Raw genomic sequence first — 21,675 nt, 5'->3', positions numbered from 1 at the left:
GTGATGGATATAGTGTGTGTATGGTGTGTTCTGCCCTGTATTATGGTCACTGTGCTGTGTTTGGTGTGTGCATTTGTGTGTTGTGGCCACTGTGCAAGGCAGTCTATGTTCTAAGTGCTGGGTCTGCTGTGTCCACTGTATCAGTTATGCTGTATCCACCGTGCTGGGTGTGCTGTGCCCACTGTACCAGGTTTGCTGCGTCCACTGTGCTGGGTGTGCTGTGCCCACCTGCCAGCAGTACCCACCAGTAGTACCTTTGTCCTCCCGCACAATCATTGAAAGCATAGTAGTCATAGGTATTCAGTCTTGATAGACTTTCTGTTGTAAAATAGAGTACATAAGGTCCAATAAGCTTGTAAGTGCAAGTTTATTTGTGGGTGACTTGTGATATTTACAGTGGATGGTGTATCATCCTTTGGAAAACTTACTATTTTAGGTGGTTTGTTCCTCGTGCTGCTGTTCTGTCTTCTCCAGTCCCTTCAGTGTGAAGGAGTGGAGAGACGCTGGTTCCCCGGCCTTATAAAGCCCGTCGCGCAGGCGCCGTAGGTCCCGCACGTACTAGGCTTCTTACGCAATAGACGCGATCTCCGGTTACTGCGCATGCGCCCGAGGGTGCGCGTGCATCCGGTGGTCCGTCTTCGCGTATTGGCCGCCGACACGGAGAGGAGGAACCAAGATCTCCGGAGGGGGGGATCTTGTTGAGGGAGATGGTTTGTCCCAGAGTTCCATCTTAACCCCTGGCTATCCAGGGGTTTACCGTGCCGGGTGCGATTTGACCAGGCGGGTGGGAGGCTCAGAGTGGTGACAGAGTACAATTATATGGTCAAGAAGGAATCATAAATAATCATATTTATACAAAAATAATAATAGATAATATAGTCAAACGATCTTCAGTTTAGTTTTAACAGCAGTTTCAAAAATATATTCATTCTCTGGTTTGTATGGGGGGCGATCAGACTTATGGTGTATTCTGGGAAGCGAATAAGAGGGGTAGGGGAGGGGGGGGGGAAAGGGGGGGAGAGGGAGGGGGGAGGGGAGGGAAGGGGAAAGAAGAGGGGGTTTCTTATTATTATTTTAAATGACAATTAAAAGTTCAATGTTCCTATATATATTTCCTATATATAGGAGATTTGGTTTGTAGGTGGATAAGGACGTTTGCAATTATGGTATCCTGTAAGGTGGATATCACATTGTAATTGTAATTGCAAACGTCCTTATCCACCTACAAACCAAATCTCCTATATATAGGGGATATAAGTACAAATAATTGTATCCTAACATTGTACATAAATAAATATTTTTGATTACCTTTTATAAATTGTATGTAACTCATACAACGCCCGTAAAAGTCCCACCCCACTTCTTGGCCCGAGGCACCAAGCAATTTCCCCCATTTTAGATACACAGGGACGGAGGCAAAAAACTACTGCTCTGCTACAGGATCAAAACAAACCCCCTCTTGAAAAATTTGGATGGACAATACATCCCTGCCCTCAATGATCCATACCTAGCAGAATATATAAAAAACTAAAAAAATATATATATATTCATAAGGCTGATCAGCAGAACCTTATCCATTATATCCCCCCCAAAAAAGCACAAGAGTTGAGTGATCAGTTCCCCTCCCGGCTATACTGAGAGGACCCGGAACCCACCCATCTCTAGCTACTCTCTTTTTCACAAATAGAGAACTTTTTTCCTTCTCTGATAAACTATGGAGGAAAATCAGGCAGAAGGTCTAATGGGAACCGAATGGGACAACCTAATGTCCAGTATACACAAAGACTTCCAAGGAAACGAACAACAGGAATCCAACATTACATCCCTCTTTAACTCTCTCAAGAAACATTTTAAAAGAAAATCGGCCCTACATTGGCACATCAAAACATTTGAAAGATATATTTCCGAAAGGATAAACCCAGTAGGCCTAAGAATTCAAATCTTTCCGACCATGGAAAATATTAGTACACAAATGAAAAAGGATTGGGAAGATGCTCTCAACGAATGCTCCAGAAATTTAATGATAATATTACAAAGTGAATACCTGTGTCAAATAAAAACCCTTCAGAATGAAATCAAACTTATTTATGAAAAACTCTCACCCCTAAAAAATATCGCTCTCTATAGCGAACAGGAAACAAAGCTAAAACAACATATAGAAGATTATAGTAAGGAAATCTTAAAGAAAAAAGAAAAAAAGTACTGGAGAGACAAAAATGCATTCAGCCAAAATAGAGCCTACAAATGGTCCAACACCCGACAAAATAGAAGAACAAACTATAGACAAACCCCCAATACAGGACCATATTACTCATCCGATTCCTCATCTCACGCATCAGGAACAGAACAATATAGAATGGAAAGACGGAGAGAAAGACCAAACCCCTCACAACAATTGGAAACAGATGATAGAGAGGAAGGAACTCATGACCAAGCAACAGAACAAAACAAACAAAATGAAGAAGATGCTAGACCACCTCTTAGACAACATGAGATATTTACAAGATCCAAGAAAGACCAACCAAAACCACCTAAAACTTTTTTAGGGACAGCGAACCCCAAAACAAAAACCAAACCATCACAACATTAGAGACCATAAACCAAGGAGCTCTAACCATTATTAACCTATCATCACACATACTAACTCAAGCACAAATGGAGGTTCTAACATTAGGCCTATCCTTCTGTCCCAACAAAATATCGGACAAATTCGAGATAATCAAAGACATTAATTTATTCGCTAGAAATTTACTTTTTAAGGCAATGTACACCAAACCAACAACAGTGGAACAACCACCTAACCTAACAGCTGCTGAACTTCGAGCTATAAAGGACCTTAACCTATTATTAGAAGAAGGAGGCCTAGAAGACTGGCCTGAACAAGAAAACCAACTAGACACAGACGAGGAGGAAGAGGACGATAATACCATAGAAACCACACAAACCAGATTCAAAAAGAAATCTCAAAAATTTCCATCCTTAAACCTGAACCCTGCCATCGCATTGTTTGTCCGGGAAATTACTAAAGACATTGAAAAATTGAAAGAAGACCATAAGACACACAATCTTACAAAAAATCAAAAAATAGCAATAAAAGAACTACAAAACTTGGAAAAAATCACAATCAAACCGGCCGACAAAGGCGGCAACATTGTACTTATGAACAATGAAAACTATAAAAAAATGTGTCTAAAAATTCTAAACAACACTAAATGTTATAAAAGAATATCACCGGTTATGACCAACACCTTCAAAGAAGATTTCTACAAAAAACTGGACAAAGCTCTCAATGCAGGGACAATTACGGAAACTCTATGGAACTTCATGAAGATCCAACATCCACGAACACCGACTTTCTACGCACTCCCAAAGGTGCACAAAGACAAACTAAACCCACCTGGCAGACCCATAGTCTCAGGAAATGGAAACATCACCGAGACTACAAGCCAGGTAATAGACACACACCTCAAACCATACGTCACCAACCTACCCTCTTATACAAAGGACACGATACACCTCCTTCAAATCTTGGAAGATATGACCATACCCGAAACAGCATTCCTTATTACAGTCGACGTAGAATCGCTGTATAATAATATCCCGCACAAAAAAGGAATAGATATCATCAAAAGAACACTCAGCCAAAGAAGCGACCACGAATCTAAGTTCAATGACTTCATCATTCAGATGCTGGAATATATCCTCAACCACAATTTCTTCACCTTTGATGGTAACTACTATTTGCAGACATGTGGCGTAGCGATGGGCACAAGTTGTGCCCCATCCTACGCCAATATCTACTTAGGAGACTGGGAAAGGGAATTCCTAAACAACGAAGAAAACTACATGTACACTGACCATATAATATTATGGCAAAGATATCTAGACGATATTCTGATCGTCTGGGATGGACCGGAAGAACTAATAGAAGGATGCCTAAAAAAGATGAATACCAACAGTCATAATATGTTCTTCACGTCAAATTACAGTAACACAAAAGTAGCATTTCTGGATACTTGGATAATGAAGGATGAAATTGGCCAAATACAGACAACACTCTACAGGAAAGATACTGCAGGAAATACGATCTTACACGCCTCCAGCTTTCACCCTACCCCACTCAAAAGAGCTATCCCATATAGCCAATATCTTAGACTTAAAAGAAATTGTACTGTGGACAAAGACTTTCAACACGAAGCAAGACTCCTAACTGAAAGACTCATGGAAAGGGGATACACAAAAAGTGGCCTCAGAAAAGCCTATAACAAAGCCAACATACTACCAAGACAACAAATTCTATTCAAAAAGAAAAAAAGAGATACTGCGAAGGAAAGTGATAACACACGGATCATAATGAGATACACTAACGAATATCCAAAGATCAAAAGAATATTACAAAAACACTGGTCTATACTTAAGGAAGACCCAACACTAAAACATCTCATCCCTGATACCCCAAAAATCACATACCGAAAAGCAGGTTCCCTACAACAGAACTTCACACATAGTGAATATAAAGAGGGAAGCAGGAAAGACCCCTGCAAAGCCAAAGGAACATTCCCTTGTGGAAGTTGTGCCCAGTGTAATGTGATTCAAAAATGTATTGACACAGTACTCCCTAACGGTGAAGAATTCAAGCCTAAACACTTTGTAAACTGTAGAACTAGAGGAGTAGTATACCTCATGCGCTGCGAATGTGGATCGTACTACGTAGGGAAAACTAAACAAGAGATGGGAAAGAGAATAAATAAACACATAAACAGTATGGAGTTATGTAATCGTTACCTCCCCCTGGGGAGACATGTGGTATACCAACATGGCTACAAAATGCCAAAAGTGACATTTATTGCACTCGAGAGGATACACATTCCACACAGAGGGGGAGACTGGAACAAAAGACTCCTCCAAATGGAAACAAGATGGATACAACGCCTAAAGGCAACTAAAGCACCAGGCCTTAACGAGATTGAAAGCTTCCGTCCCTTCTTGGAAGGTTTCTCGTCGGGAAAAACAGATTGAATGTAATAGCTTATATAAAAAACAGAAATCACTTCCATCCATTCATAAAAATCCTTGTACATAGCTCCCTGGATGAGAAAACAAATGTGATACCTACCCTACAGGATATTACAACAATGGATCTATTCACCAAAACCTACAACCCAAATGAAAACCATTTTTTTCATTTATCTTATTACTTTTTCATCCATTCACAAAAATTCTTGTATATAGCTCCCCTAATGAAAAAACAATGTGATATCCACCTTACAGGATACCATAATTGCAAACGTCCTTATCCACCTACAAACCAAATCTCCTATATATAGGAAATATATATAGGAACATTGAACTTTTAATTGTCATTTAAAATAATAATAAGAAACCCCCTCTTCTTTCCCCTTCCCTCCCCTCCCCCCTCCCTCTCCCCCCCTTCCCCCCCCCCTCCCCTACCCCTCTTATTCGCTTCCCAGAATACACCATAAGTCTGATCGCCCCCCATACAAACCAGAGAATGAATATATTTTTGAAACTGCTGTTAAAACTAAACTGAAGATCGTTTGACTATATTATCTATTATTATTTTTGTATAAATATGATTATTTATGATTCCTTCTTGACCATATAATTGTACTCTGTCACCACTCTGAGCCTCCCACCCGCCTGGTCAAATCGCACCCGGCACGGTAAACCCCTGGATAGCCAGGGGTTAAGATGGAACTCTGGGACAAACCATCTCCCTCAACAAGATCCCCCCCTCCGGAGATCTTGGTTCCTCCTCTCCGTGTCGGCGGCCAATACGCAAAGACGGACCACCGGATGCACGCGCACCCTCGGGCGCATGCGCAGTAACCGGAGATCGCGTCTATTGCGTAAGAAGCCTAGTACGTGCGGGACCTACGGCGCCTGCGCGACGGGCTTTATAAGGCCGGGGAACCAGCGTCTCTCCACTCCTTCACACTGAAGGGACTGGAGAAGACAGAACAGCAGCACGAGGAACAAACCACCTAAAATAGTAAGTTTTCCAAAGGATGATACACCATCCACTGTAAATATCACAAGTCACCCACAAATAAACTTGCACTTACAAGCTTATTGGACCTTATGTACTCTATTTTACAACAGAAAGTCTATCAAGACTGAATACCTATGACTACTATGCTTTCAATGATTGTGCGGGAGGACAAAGGCTTTTTCGCCCCTTGATCACGTATCTACTACATAAGAGTAAGCCTATATGCTTATGCCTGTATATATGCATGTACAAATACGTATATATATACACAAGTATTCTTACAAAAGATCTGGGAATATTTTTCAGTACCTTACACCAAAGAAAAAAGAAAAAACATCCAAAATATCTATATTAAGGTGAAACAGGCTACTTTGATTGTAAGTACCTTAGAAACCAACTAAAACCTACTCCTATACCCGACACAATCATTGATATTATATACATGTATCCTTAGATCCATTCAGCAAAAGAATAGGATACCAACCCCTGCACTCAATAACCGTAAGAACATTGGAAGACAACCATATAGTAAGTTGTCAGACACATAATTCAAACCTATAGAAACTTACTAAATACATTATACATAATGTATACATATATATATATTCCTCAGGCTGCACCATAGTGGTTCCTGCTGCGAACTCATCCAGACACAAAGAGGCTCGCAAGAATAGACAGAGAAAGTATGTATATACTAATAAATAAACAATAAATATACTAATAAATATATATAAAGGATAAAAACAATATTTATCACTACTTCCACAGAACTGGTGATAACCATATAATCCTTGAAAAAGGCTACCCAGTAGCCGAAACGCGTTGGATAAACACGCTTTGGACCCATAGCTGGATCTCTGTGAACAGATTTTTCCAAGCAACAAGCCTGGAAAAAACAGAGAACAACGTCCAAAAACAAAAGTCACCCTTTTCACCTATGTCACGGATATTTTCCAAAACTTTACCTTCCTCTAAACACACTTTGGGTCTATAACCCAAACACCTATGCACTGGATATAAGTACAAATAATTGTATCCTAACATTGTACATAAATAAATATTTTTGATTACCTTTTATAAAAATTGTATGTAACTCACTTGCCCGTAAAAGTCCCACCCCACTTCTTGGCCCGAGGCACCAAGCAATTTCCCCCATTTTAGATACACAGGGACGGAGGCAAAAAACTACTGCTCTGCTACAGGATCAAAACAAACCCCCACCAGTAGTACCAACCTGCAGTAAGTCACATGTGCTAAGGGTGCAACTAGCCCCCAGCACATAATTGTAAATATACCAGCATGTGCAGTGTTTCGGACTCCTACCACCATGACCACTTCAAAGCACTCAAGTGGTCATGGTGTTTAATGTGTTCCTTTAACCAGTTGCAGACCGCCCACTGCACATATACTGCGGCAGTGCAGCTCGACTGTGCAAAATCACGTATATATCTACGTGATTTCGTGCACGAGATCTCGGCGGCGCGCGCGTGGTGCCAGAGCCACTCCCACTGTGTTTAGAGACAGCGGGAGGCGGGCCATGCCTCCCGCAATCGTCAGAGAAACTGACGTAAACAAAGCAGGTGAGTCTTCTGTCACACAGGCAGGGAGAGATCAGGAGTTTCAGCTAAGCTGAAACCCCGATATCTCTGTGCCTGTCACAGAACCATTCCCCCACACTGTCATTAAGCATATTTAGGCAAACATTAACCCCTTTGATCACCTCAAGTGTTAACCCCTTCCCTGCCAGTGTCATTTATACAGTAACAGTGCATATTATTTAGCACCGATTACTGTACTAATGTCACTGGTCCCCAAAAAGTGTCAAAAATGTCAGTTAGGGGTCCGATCTGTCTGCCGCAATGTCGCAGTCCATCTAAAAATTGCAGATCGCGGCCATTACTAATAAATAAATAAATAAATAAATAAATAAATAGTCCAAAAATCTATCCTGTAGTTTGTAAACGCTATAACTTTTGCGCAAACCAAAAATATGTAGCAGAATACAAATTGGCCTAAACTGATAAAAACATTTGATGATTTTTAAAAAAAATTTATTGGGAATGTTTTATAGCAGAAAGTAAAAAATATTGTGTTTTTCTTTAAATTGTCGCTCTTTTTTTGTTTATAGCGCAAAATCTAAAAACCGCAGAGCTGATCAAATGCCACCAAAAGAAAGCTCCATTTGTGGGAGAAAAAAAAAGGACATCAATTGTATTTGGGTACAGCGTCGCACTACCGTGCAATTTTTTGCGTTAAAGTAACGCAGTGCATGGCCTAAGGGGGTAAAATCTTCCGAAGTAGAAGTGGTTAATATCTCTCAGAAGAAGTAAACCTCTGTATACTGACTGCATTTTATTTGATCATCCTCTAGTTGTGTTAAATTGGTGGGGAGAGGGTGATGAAGAGTGTTACCTCCCTGAAATAAGTATTCCACCTCCCTGAAATGAGTTTTGCTGGTTGCTTTATTGAGGTCTCGACCTTAAGATCCTTATGTCCTTTTGTTCTATACTCCGATATAATGAGCAGTCATCTGTATGGCTACCTCAACTTTGTAGTTTTATATTATATCTACAGCTCAGTGCTTGTTTATTTTGTTTACTAATGTTGGTACTCATGTGTCCACCTGTGGCCTTATGAAAGACCTATCCGTCTATTCATTTACCAAGTCTCCCTGTTCTTTTTGTTATGGTCGATTTAATCGTCCCCCTCACTGACTTACCGTTTCTTGTTGTATGTACAGAGCATGCAAAGATTGTTTGCGGTTTTGTACTTCTTGCTTTTTTCAAAATACTAATAAAAACAATAGAAGCTTGGAAAGAAATTCCCCTTGGGGTGGGACTTTTAAGGCACAAATAATAATATGGAATTTGAAACAAACATATATGATTATATAAATTTATTGAAAATTACAATTACAAAAATGGTTAAAAATATATGGCAAGCTGTATACAGTTCATGGGGTCATAAGGCAGATACAAATACCGCTGTAATGAAGGTGAGTGCCCAACGCGATTCAGAGACACAACAAAATTCCTTCTTCAGGGGCAACCTTAACGTGGCGGTCTGCAAGTGATCAATCATATACTAATCAATCAGTGGTAAATATAGAAAAATATGTATAAACATATAACAATATTTCTAGTCATTACAATTCATGCACAATTTAAACACAATATATCTGTGATGGAACACTTACAGAATCTGTCCAATGACACTTTAGAATGTATGCCTGCCCATAGCGTTAAAAACAAAAAGCTGGAATGCTTTCCTCCCTGTATTTGGGTGCCAGATTGAGGAAGGTGGATGACAAAAACTGAAGGTATATCATGTAAGCACGTTCTTATTATTGTGTGCCTGTCAGTCCAAAGACTGAATGGGGACAGCTGGAACCCAGAGAAAAATGGGAGATCTGTCGGGTAGAGAAAGGAAAAAAGGAAAAAAGAAACAGTCACCAAAAAGGGTTGCGTTTCATTTGTTCTAAAAAACTAGAACATAGGTTTAAACGCTGTGCTGTTGGGTGAGGCTGATATCCGCAAAGAAGCGCTGCATAGGTGAACTGGTTTATATATACAATTCAAGCATTGCTTGGATCATGGAGGTATCTAGAATTTATTAAAGTGGATCAGGGAAATAATTTGGGTCCCAGACATCCAATTTGATCTGTTTGACATAAAACAGCAATAGAGAAAGTAAATAAATATTCTTAATTATAAACAACCAGATCCAAGTAAAAAAAACACACAGCAATAGCTGGAAGTTTAAATGTGTTTTTTTACTTGGATCTGGTTGTTTATAATTAAGAATATTTATTTACTTTCTCTATTGCTGTTTTATGTCAAACAGATCAAATTGGATGTCTGGGACCCAAATTATTTCCCTGATCCACTTTAATAAATTCTAGATACCTCCATGATCCAAGCAATGCTTGAATTGTATATATAGACCAGTTCACCTATGCAGTGCTTCTTTGCGGATATCAGCCTCACCCAACAGCCCAGCGTTTAAACCTATGTTCTAGTTTTTTAGAACAAATGAAACGCAACCCTTTTTGGTGACTGTTTCTTTTTTCCTTTCTCTACCCGACAGATCTCCCATTTTTCTCTGGGTTCCAGCTGTCCCCATTCAGTCTTTGGACTGACGGGCACACAATAATAAGAACGTGCTTACATGATATACCTTCAGTTTTTGTCATCCACCTTCCTCAATCTGGCACCCAAATACAGGGAGGAAAGCATTCCAGCTTTTTGTTTTTAACGCTACGGGCAGGCATACATTCTAAAGTGTCATTGGACAGATTCTGTAAGTGTTCCATCACAGATATATTGTGCTTAAATTGTGCATGAATTGTAATGACTAGAAATATTGTTATATGTTTATACATATTTTTCTATATTTACCACTGATTGATTAGTATATGATTGATCAGTTGCAGACCGCCACGTTAAGGTTTTCCCTGAAGAAGGAATTTTGTTGTGTCTCTGAAACGCGTTGGGCACTCACCTTCATTACAGCGGTATTTGTATCTGCCTTATGACCCCATGAACTGTATACAGCTTGCCATATATTTTTAACCATTTTTGTAATTGTAATTTTCAATAAATTTATATAATCATATATGTTTGTTTCAAATTCCATATTATTATTTGTGCCTTAAAAGTCCCACCCCAAGGGGAATTTCTTTCCAAGCTTCTATATTATGGGATGTGGCACACTCTGGTGTGATTCCACATGAGCATAATATATGTAATAAAAACAATAGTATCAGAAAAAGTCAAAAGTTAAGGTATGTTCATACTGTATTCGGTGATCTGGCAGATCAACCCACTAGAGCACATCTAACATTTCTATGTGCCCCGTTAACACCACAATGCTAGTGTGCATGCTGTATTTTTCTGCAGCTCACTGGATGGCACTGCATATCGCTACATTGCTCTGCATAGACACTTCAAATAACGTTTATAAAGCTCATCACACTGCCCTATGCCAAACCTCACACAGACAGTCCATCCAGGTGTCATTTGGTGCTTCAAAGAAGTTGCTTTCTGATTTACTTTTGCTACATGCTATGAATTCAGAAGTACCGAAATCAGATGAAGCCAGGTAGTTAACATTTTCAGAAAGAAACTAGCAGTGGAAGGCCCCAAATTTCATTCTTCACAGAGGCACTTTAATCCTTTTTCAGCCAGGGAAATTTCTGAATTTTTTGCACACATTAAAATGCACATTTCAGGCCTGAATATTAGTTAATTTAGCGCCGGTTCACATACACGCGACGCTACTTCCCGGGGCGACCTCCGAGATTGCGGTGCGAGCAGCGCGCCGCGACCTCGGAGCGGCCGCCACGGACTTCATGACATTGAAGTCTATGGCGGTCGCCTCCTGGTCGCCCCAAAGAAGCTCCGGACCCTTTTTCTAAGTCGGAGCGACTTGTGTCGCTCCTATTAGAACGGGTCCGCAGCTTCCCTATGGGAGGCGACCTGCGGCGACCTGTGAGGCGACCAGGTCGCATCACAGGTCGCCTTAGTGTGAACGGGGGCTTAAAGTGATAGTAAAGAGAAGTTAAAACATACATACAAACAAACATGTTATACTTACCTGCTCTGTGCAATGGCTTTGCACAGAGCAGCCCCGATCCTCTTCTTGGAACCCCACTGGTGCTGTCCGCTCCTCCCTCCTAAGTGCCCCCATAGCAGGCCTCTTGCTATGGGGGCACTCGTGGGCTTAATCCCCCGCTCTCTCTTCACAGGTTCTGATTGACAACAACAGGAGCCAACGGTTCTCACTTCTGTCTCCATGGCCTTTAAGGAGAGAGCAGAGAGAGCGACTGCACTCCATTGATACAGCATCCTGGAGCTCCCCACTGGTCACTGACATCTTCTAGCGGCCGGCTTCCAGGTATCAAGCGCCAGCCACTTTCATTAGCCAGGCCAATATGAGGTTACTCCCGCAAATGCACGGGATTGCAGTCAGCTTCAGCATTGCCAAATTTCTACAGTGAGCTTGGGCATGCACAGAGGAGCAGACGGACAGGAAGCTTACTTTAATGCAGAAGAGACAAAGTATGTTTCCCCTGCATGAAAAATCCTACCTGTTCACCCACTTTTGTTTTGTACATAAAGTTTAACTTTAAGGGCCAATTCACACTAGTGCGATGGCAGACATCGCATGTGATTCGCACCACATTGCTGTGCAGATCACTTGCGATGTCTGTGCGATGCAAATTTAGCCATACAAACTGTATGGCTGAATTTGCATTGCATTCGGACCAAACTCGTTCAGGACTCTTTTGTTGTCCACACCAGAATCAGATCTCATGGCTGTTCACACCCATGCGATCCGATTCTGCAAATCGCACTGGGTTTTGTAAATTTATTGCGGGGTGTCGTTAGCTTAACATACACTTTGCAATCAGTTTGCATGAACAGGTTGCAGTTTTCATGCAGTGCAAATTTGCAGCGAATTTGCATCGCATCTAGTGTGAACCGGCCCTAAAGTGGAACTTCAGTCTTGAATTTTAAAATGAGTGGAAAGGCAGGATTTTTAACCACTTCTGGACCAGAAGGTTTTACCCCCATTAATGACCAGGCCATTTTTTGTGATACGGCACAGCGTTACTTTAACTGACAATTGCGCAGTCATGCGACGCTGTACCCAAATAAAGTTTATTTCCTTTTTCCCACAAATAGAGCTCACTTTTGGAGGTATTTGATCCACTATGTGTTTTTTTTTCTTTTCTTTTTGGGGACCAGTGATATTATTACAGTGATCAGTGCTAAAAAAAAAAAAAAGGCTGTCACTTCACTAAAGACACTGGCAGGTGAGAGGTTAACATCAAATATTTATTATTTCACCATTGGAGAGTCTGGTGTCTGTCTGCCAACATCCCAATATATAATTAAACAATGTATTCCCCCATAGGAGTTGGGACTTTAAGGGCAGGCATAACACCAACATAGTAAAAAAAAAATGAACAATTTAATTATGTCATATTAAAATATGAATAGAGATCAAATATACATTTGAACAGAGCATATACAATTAAATAAAAACAAATAATTTGAACAAAAATTTACATCCTAATGTTGTTGAACATAATGTGTAAGTATTTACAACAACATCAGGGGTGACCAAAGGGTTAAATGTGTCCCTAGGGGGTACTTACTAACTGTGGGGGGTTGTACTGATTGGGGGAAGACAGAGATCCTGGTTCCTGCTTAGCTGAAACACAAGATCCCCATCTTGTCCCCTTGCAGAATGGCGATCTGCCTTGTTTACATAGGCAGATCGTCGTTCTGCCTCTCCCGGGGATGATTGCAGTTGGCTGGCTGACATCAGGTCCGTTGGACCTGTAGATTGACATCCCCACTATCCAAACATGGCGCGATGGCGCCATCTAGTGGCTATTTAACAAAATGACGTACATGTACTTCGTTTCGTGCAATAACGCCACTTTGCTGCAGTATATACACGGCGGCTGGTCACAAGTGGTTAATGCAGAAATGCAGAAGAGACGTGCTTTATCTCTTCTGCGGGAAAGGTACTTGCCTGTCCTCCTTTGTACAGTGAGCCGTGCAAGTGCAGCTCACTGTACAAATTCAGCAATGTGGAAGCTGACTGAGCTCCCGTGCAGTGACATCATCCCTGCCCGGCCAATGACAATGGCCGCCAATAAAGACCCAAAAGCCAGCCGCCAAAAAATCTCGATCCAGCGATGTTGCACAAGAGCATCAGCTGTCCGGGACTCTCCCTCCTGATTGGCTGAGAAACAGCAGCAGGGGCCATTGGCCCCCGCTGCTGTCAATCAAACTCAGTTAGCCAATGAGGAGAGATAGAGAGGAGGCGGGGCCGAACCGCGACTCCATGTCCGAATGGATACACGGAGCAGTGGCTCAGCTTGAGTGCCCCCATAGCAAGCTTTTTGATGTGGGGGCACTCGGTAGCAGGGAGGGTAAAGGAGCACTGGCAAGGGACCAGAGAAGAGGAGGACCTGGGCTGCTCTGTGCAAAACCAACTGCACAGAGGAGGTAAGTAAAACAGGTTTATTATTTTGAAACAAAAAAAACAAAGACTTTGATATAAATTTTAAACTCCCGTTATACATTTTCTGAAAGCAGAATCCCTGGATAATAAAAAGGTTGTAGTTGTAATATTTTATGTAACACAATATTAGTGCACATGTTCATAAAAGGCATATTTTTATGTAAAAAATACACAAATTGTAATTTTGGTGCAAAGAAACAAAATAACATATTAACCATTTTTAATGGGAAAAATATAAAAGATAGAGTTGCGTTGAGTAAATAAATATGAAACATGTCAATTCTTCAGAGCTCTTTCAGACAGGTGTTGAATTCTAATGCAGCCTCAAAGCATATTAACACACCTATAGCGTTAATGAGCATTTTGGATGTGTTGTACAGGCATTCCTGTTGCATCAGGCAGCACTCCTCAAACTCCTTGTGAGATGTTTTTTGTTTATTTTGTACAAGGCTAAAATGGGAAATGATCACTTTTGATGCTTTGCAACCACACCCTAAAAGCATTGTAAACGCCATGGGCGTGTGTTTAGAGTGCGTTTACAGCGAGCTTGTGGAATGTTTTAATAGAAGTGAATGGAGGCAGCAATACCGTTTTTTTTTTTTTACCGAGTATCAATACTTTTTAAGTACTCGCTGATACCAACTACTGATACTTTTGCAGTGCAATTTGAGCCCATGAAAAATAAATGGGCTCAATTCACCCTGCAAACAATTGCATGCAATTTGGACAGGAATGAGGTGGGATTCCTTTCCAAATTGAATGCGCTTTTCCACACAGCTCCTGTGTGAACTCAGACTTATCACAGTGACTTTGAGCCTGAGTTCACACAAGACGGTGTGGGAAACCTCCCCCCCATGACGGTTTCCACCATCTCCGGCCCTCGATCCCAATGTGGACATCAGCGGCTGTGGCTTGGGCTCCTCCTGCCACTCCTATGATTCTCTCCCCCAGCCTTCAGAGGTTCCATTCATCCACTGGACCCCCTCCCCCCTGGTCCCACTGTACCAAATTGCCGATCCCCCACTATCAGACAATAAAAAGCCACTTCACAGGTCCGGGGATTTGAAATTCCCGCAGCTTTCTCTCCTCTGCTTGCAGTGCCGACAGTATTGGCTAGACAGCTTCTGATTGGTCAGCATTTCGACAGTGGATCAGAGAAGGGATGTTTGTTCTGCCCTCCTGTGACCCGTTTTCAGCAAACAGCAGGCTAAAGCATGTCAAAGATGTCAGAGCAGAGAGCCAGTGACTGACAATCACCAGCTCTCTGCAGCCTGAAGACCAAGAGAGGAGCGATCAGCGCTGTTTAATTTCACAGTTTTCAATCTTAGAGCCGGTGGGTGATAGATGCTGCATTCACCTAGGTAAGCGATTTTTAAAAATAACAACAACCCATACTTTAACCTCTGTGGCGGTCTGATTATGTCAGAATTTTTGTGCTAAAAGCGGTACATTGTTTTGGATGGAAATATGTTGTTTTATATTTTAGGGCTGTAATACTTAGGAATAACCCACTTAAATCTGTCCAAACAAGAGTCTAGTAGACATCCCAGATATGATAAAAGTTTGAAACACGAAATCATAAATTATAATATAATAATAATACATTTTATTCAATAATATAATCAAACTAAAAACACTGAAATATGTACATACAAGAGGTGCAATATTACTAGTCATTGTAATAAAGGATTAGTAAACATCTCGGGTATGAAATATTTTGAAACACGGGACTGCACAAAGTCCGACGTCACAATCGGGACAATAGAATCTGGTTTCTTTTCTTATTTTCCTTCCACTGTCATCTCTCTTTGAGCAACAAACCACGCACATCCTTGTAGGTGCCGACTTTTTCTCAGTTGGTGGAATGTAGTCCATAAAGTGACGACCAGTCAGGCGTTCCAGGCTGACAACGCCAACAGCACGACGTCCAGATCTGTTCACAGCCATTGATGGTGTTTGGTAACTCAGAAAGATTTGTTCGGCAACTTTCCAAATAAACTCTGCATGAATCAAAGGCTTATCACTATTTTTTTTAAGCAGAATGTATGCATTCCACAAGCATTGCTCAAGAAGATGTCCAAAGGTCTTTTTATAGTATTTTTTTGCTGCTTCCTCATAGCTGGGTAGAATGTCATTGCTTGGTCGGCTCTGTCGATACATCCCATGATGTTGTAGTCTATCACTACTTGTGGCTTCATGACTTCTTTCCCATCTTTCATGCGTACAATAACAGTGGAGGTGTTATGCACTGTACTCATTAGGCACACATCTTTCTTGTCCTTCCATCATAGTGCCATCATTTTGCCTTTCTGCCAGGCAACCATTTCTCTTGTCTTGAGCTTCTTTTTGCCAAACATTGGCGCCATGTTAGCCCTTACAGTTCCATAGGCATCAGTTTTGTTGTGCAGTAGAACCTCAAAGTTCAGGAGATGTATAAAAGTTGTCTGTTGTTACATTGTTACACAATAACCCTGATTTAACAATGGCTCAATTAGTGAAAGAAGAGAAGATGTTGCCATTCCATAATTATTATATTTTTCATGAAAAGTTGTTCCTTTTCCAGTGTAAATCACTGAATTCCAAATGTAGCCAGTTGATGATTCACACAGCATGTAGGATTTTACACCAAATCGTGCCCTCTTTGATGCAATATATTGCATCCAGCTGAGCCTTCCCTTGAAGGCCATTAGACTGCTGATGTCTCTTTCTGGCACATATCTCCGTTGGAAATTCTGAAGAATCACTTGAGATACTTCCCAAATTTGTTTTAGTTTTGGTGCAGGATGAGTAGTTTCATCAAATTCTTCCTTATTTTCAAAGTGCAGATATTTTATTATGAGGGAAAATCTGTATTCTGACATCACTGTGCCAAAGAATGGAGTGGCAAGTAATGTATTGGTTGTCCAATACCACTTCTACAGGAGTTTCCCCACCACTCCCTGAAGAATAATTAGGCCTAGAAATTTCCAAAGGTCATCTTTGGTCAGTGGTTCCCACTTTCTGCATCTTGCAAACCTCCGAAGCATAGCGCAATGTTGGTCTTTGTACCTGTTGATCTCGGTAGCAATTTTTTCAATAACCTCATCGGTCAAAAATAATTGGAGGTATGCCAAGGGGTTGTCATGGTCAACATCAACTTTCATACCAGGTACTCCTGTAAATGGGAAACTTGGGGGCGCTGCCTGATCCGTACCGCAGTCAATAGAGCACCAAGTCCACACATTGCTGAGCTCAGTCGCAGAATCATCGCTGTCATCGTCACTTTCCGTACCTGATTATGAATTTTCCCACTAATTGCTATCGCTCAATTCTTCAAGTAACTCAGTTTCGCTGTCGCTGTTTTCCAGTTCGTCTAAAAGCGCTTTTGCGCAAAAAACACTTTTTGGACGCCATGGCCATTCTCAATTTTCCAGGCACAAAGAACTGGAAAAGCACAGGCAGGGCACTGGAAAAGCAGCAGGTGAAATCCTGAGGTAAATGACTTGATACAGTGTAATCCGTTAGGATCACAACTTTGTATCATGTCATTTATTTTGTTTACTTTTTTTAAATTGCCGCCAGTTCTACCCCCCTGCATCGCAACGCTCGCACGGAAGGGAACCGGAAGACAGGTGCCAGCATCGGCCAAGCACACAGTGGGGAGACAGCGGGAGGATGGCTGGGGAGGATGGCTGGGGAGGACGGCGGGGGATCGCAGGGGAAGGTGAGTTTGATTCTGGGGTAATCCGAGTGTAGCTCGGGGTTACCGCTTTTGGTACTGTATATTAACCCCGAGCGACACTCGGGAATACCGCTAGGGAGGTTAAACAAGCTCATGACTGCAATTCTTCAGGCCAAAAATGTGCATTATATATGTGTGTAAGAAAAAGGGAAAAGTTTGGTGTAGCACTAAAAAGGTAAAGCCTATCTGAACCTTTTGTTTTAGTCAACTAAATACACTCCAGGTGAATTAAAACAAAAGGAGTGCAAAGCAGCCACAGCTTGCAGCATGCTACAGAGAAAGACCCTTTAGTGGGGTACACACTATAAGAACATTGGGCAAACGATCGTCCCTATTTTCCATTCGTCTGGAGGATCGGATGAAAACAGACAGGCGGTCCGTTTTCATCTGATCTCCCATAGAGAAGAGTGGGGAATCTGACAGCACTGTCTCTACAAACAGAGACGGAGCTGTCATCCACCAGCTCAGTGGGGATCGGCGGATCCATCCCCGCTGAGCAAAACGGAGTCCGCCGGGCGGATAGCCCATGTGAAAGGACCTTTACTCTCTTTGTGGAAGTAGCGGTCTCTCTGCAGAGGTCCAACATGCCCAATGCTGAGTCAGACCTAAAGCTCAACAGTCAGCAGGAAGTATGCTCACTGAAGAACTAGGTCTGACTCAGAAGGGGGTGTGCTGGACTTCTTAAGAGACCACTGTTTCCACACAGAACGCAAAGGTCCTTCCCTGTTATTACATATATTGACATATTTCCTGAGTAGCAACAGACTTCTGTAAAGCTCCCCATTCAGACTGGGGCGACACGACTTGGTGGGACGACCTGTGAAGTCGCGGTGCATGCTGTGCACCGCGACCTCGGCGCGACTTGCACGGACTTCATATAATTGAAGTCAATGCAAGTCGCCTCCAGGTAGCCCCAAAGTAGTACAGGACGCTTTTTCTAAGTCGGAGCGACTTGTGTCGCTCCTATTAGAACGGGTCCTGTGCTATTCAATGGCGAGCGACTGACCGCGACTTGTCAGAGGACCAAGTCGCGCTAGTGTGAATGGACCCTTGCCTACCTTTTGTTTTGATGCACCTGAAATGTACTTGATGTAAATTGAATATTCTGTTATAAACAAGGGTTATAAACTATAATCAACAAAATAAAGTGTATCCAATGCTATTTTTTTAATACATTCTGTCTAGAGTAGGGACGGCTCAGAAGCCCTTACAATTTTTTATTGCTGTGTCCCACCGGGGGGAAATCACCCTCTCTAATTGTCCTGGTGCCCCTTGTCTCTGGAAGTAAAAGTAAGGGAAAAGCCACATATATTAATAGTCACCAGAACAGTAATAGAGGGGAAATCTTCAAATGAGTGACAACTAAGTGGGGATTTACATCACTTTGGAGAGCTCTCCTCCTCCTTCCTGGTGTGTCTACAGGGTAGGACACGAAGGGAAAACCTTTAAATGATCAATGTGATACCTCATTGTACACTGAGCCCCACTATTTTTCAGGACCACTCCAGGGTTCGGGGCCCAATAAGTTTATCAGGGGGGCCTGGAGCAGTGCAATTACTGGAACTGATCCCCATGTGGCTCTACCTGCAGCGCAGCTGGCTTCTCCTCCTCTACCGCCTGTCAACTTTCAGCTGCTGCTATTACAGTAATTTCACCCTACCCACAACGCTCTGGTCTCCCTTCCTCCACGATCTGCCACTTCCCGCAGCTCTGATCCCTCTGTGTCTTTCTTCACGCAGTGCTGCCAGCTTTTCCTCCTCTCCTTCCTGCTGGCTGTCAGCTGCTGTAGGTACATGCAGTGGGACCAGTGACAGGATGGAGAGGGGGGGGGGGGGGGTCAGGGCAACTAACATGTCATGTTGGTACTAATTGCTTAAGCTGGATACACACTATACAACTTTTGTTATTCGGTTTCCTTTAGATTTACCTTCAACTATGTAGTGCAAGGGCCTGCCTGATTGCATGCGCATTGAAAGTGTTTAGGTCATATTCTATAGTTTTGGTAAATCTAAAGGTTAAAATCTAAAGAAAATTGTATAGTGTGTATCCAGCTTTACTTTGCACATTCATAACTAAAGCACAGTGAACTGTGTTTACTATGCTTCATTTTGTGAATGAAAAAGGAGCCTCTGTACAGAGTGCTGCCTGTTCATTCAGTCTGTAGTGCAGCTGAGGCTGCTGAGAAAGGGATGGAGAAATATGTGTCATCGGTGACTTCCTCTGTTTCAAAGTGAGACATCAGGGGTCTGTTTAGACCCCTGATATTTCACAAAACCCTTTCCCCACCAACAGTGCTATTAAAAAAAAATGTGAAAAGAAAAATGTAAACAAATTATAAAAAAAAAAAAAAAAAACACACACAAGGGCTAATTTTTACAGGTACTCTGGCTGCGGGAAGAAGTGGATTGTACGTTTGGCTGAAGCTGCTTGTTAGGTTGGATTCACGCCTATACATGTGGCTGAGTGCGAGCGCATGTCTGCCGGTCACTTGTGGGGTAGCCCATTCCTTTTCAACGGGCTGCTCTACACACAAGAAACAAAGAAAACAAGTCCCTGACCGTCTTCTGAAAAAAACGCATTACAATGGACTGCCCTATGTGTGATAAAATCAGAAAACATGTACCCGTCTGTACTCCAAAAGAGCACGGCGCCATGCGTTTAACCAATTAACATTACCACTGCTAAATGGCAGCCTGTTTCTGTGTGTGTGACAGGAAAGTGCATGATTTTGTGTGCATTCCAAACATGTAAACTGTGTCGGAGGCCGAACACCCATACACATGAGAGGGGCTCTGTCAGGTAAGCTGTATGGGGGCCTCGTGTCTTCTAACAGCAGCCCTGCTATAGTACAGTGTCCCTGTGTAGAGGTCATTACTGCTTTACTACTAATACCGTACAGTGACACAACAGAGTATAGCACAGCACAATGCCCTATACTTTACCTGCCTCCCCTCCGCACGGTGTGTAGCCAGGCTGACCTCTCCATAGCTCCCCTTCCCCACCACTCTGACAATCCGATAATCCTCCAGTCCCGCCCGCTGTCTTTGCTCTTCCATCCCGTTCCGAGTCACCTCATCCCAGCTTCACAAAACATTACACCTGGCCACAACTTCCGCCAGCTTCTCCGTATCCAGGCAACCGAGAACGGAGAGCGGAAACTACCAAAGACATGAGCTGACACATCAGGCCAGGCCGCTGTAGCAGGGCGGGCGACCCCTGCAGGATGATTTTCAGAAGTAACAGAACTGGAAAAGCTGGGAGCACGGAGCAGGAAACAAGCACGCAAGCGCAGTAGAGCCGGGAGCGCTGTACAGGATTTAGTTATGTGTAAAAATCTATTTTTCCCCATATATATATATATATATATATATATATATATATATATATATATATATATATATATATATTTATATTTGCGGGGACAGTCCTGGCAAATAGGAGCCTGTCCCGGGTAATTTAAATTGTCCCTGCAAGGCCCCGTCAATCGGGCTGCCCGTAAATGCCCGTAAAAAAAATGGTTGCGGGCCAACATCGTAACTGCGCATGCGCAGTTCCAACGCCTGCCGGGCTCGGGAGAGCTCGAACAAGCTCATCCGGGCGAGCGCATGCGCAGTTACGTAATGGCGCCGCCTGGCGCCATTAAAACCTAATTATGCCAGATAGTATAATTAGGTTTTATCGTACTTATTCACACCTTGCTCTTTATTTATATTTAAATATTACATTTTTTGTATGGTCACACCTTAACACATTTGACACTTTAGAATTGCAGGAAATTGTGATGAGAATTTTAAACTTTAGGCCTCTTTCACACAGGTGGACCGTTCAGATCCGCCTGTCCGTTTTTTTGGCGGATCTGAACGGTCCCCCCATGCATCTCTATGGGGCATCGGATGTCAGC

The 21,675-nt window shown here is 42.2% G+C and overlaps 1 protein-coding gene across 1 annotated transcript in view; it reads right to left on the bottom strand.

Annotated features, from left to right (window-relative positions):
- The window catches only part of NEK4 (NIMA related kinase 4), a 123,698-nt gene extending 102,777 nt beyond the window's left edge, over nucleotides 1-20,921 (bottom strand). The window contains exon 1 of the mRNA XM_082265515.1: nucleotides 20,717-20,921. Within this exon, the coding sequence (XP_082121641.1) occupies nucleotides 20,717-20,830 (114 nt within the window). The 5' untranslated portion in view covers nucleotides 20,831-20,921. The remainder of the gene's footprint in view (nucleotides 1-20,716) is intronic.
- Between the last annotated feature and the right edge of the window lie 754 nt (nucleotides 20,922-21,675).

This window comes from Pelophylax lessonae (genome assembly GCF_965119305.1).
Source record: "Pelophylax lessonae genome assembly, chromosome: 8".
Taxonomy (NCBI): Eukaryota; Metazoa; Chordata; class Amphibia; order Anura; family Ranidae; genus Pelophylax; species Pelophylax lessonae.
Note: the sequence above shows the minus strand (reverse complement) of the source record. Positions and strands in the feature narration are given on the sequence as shown.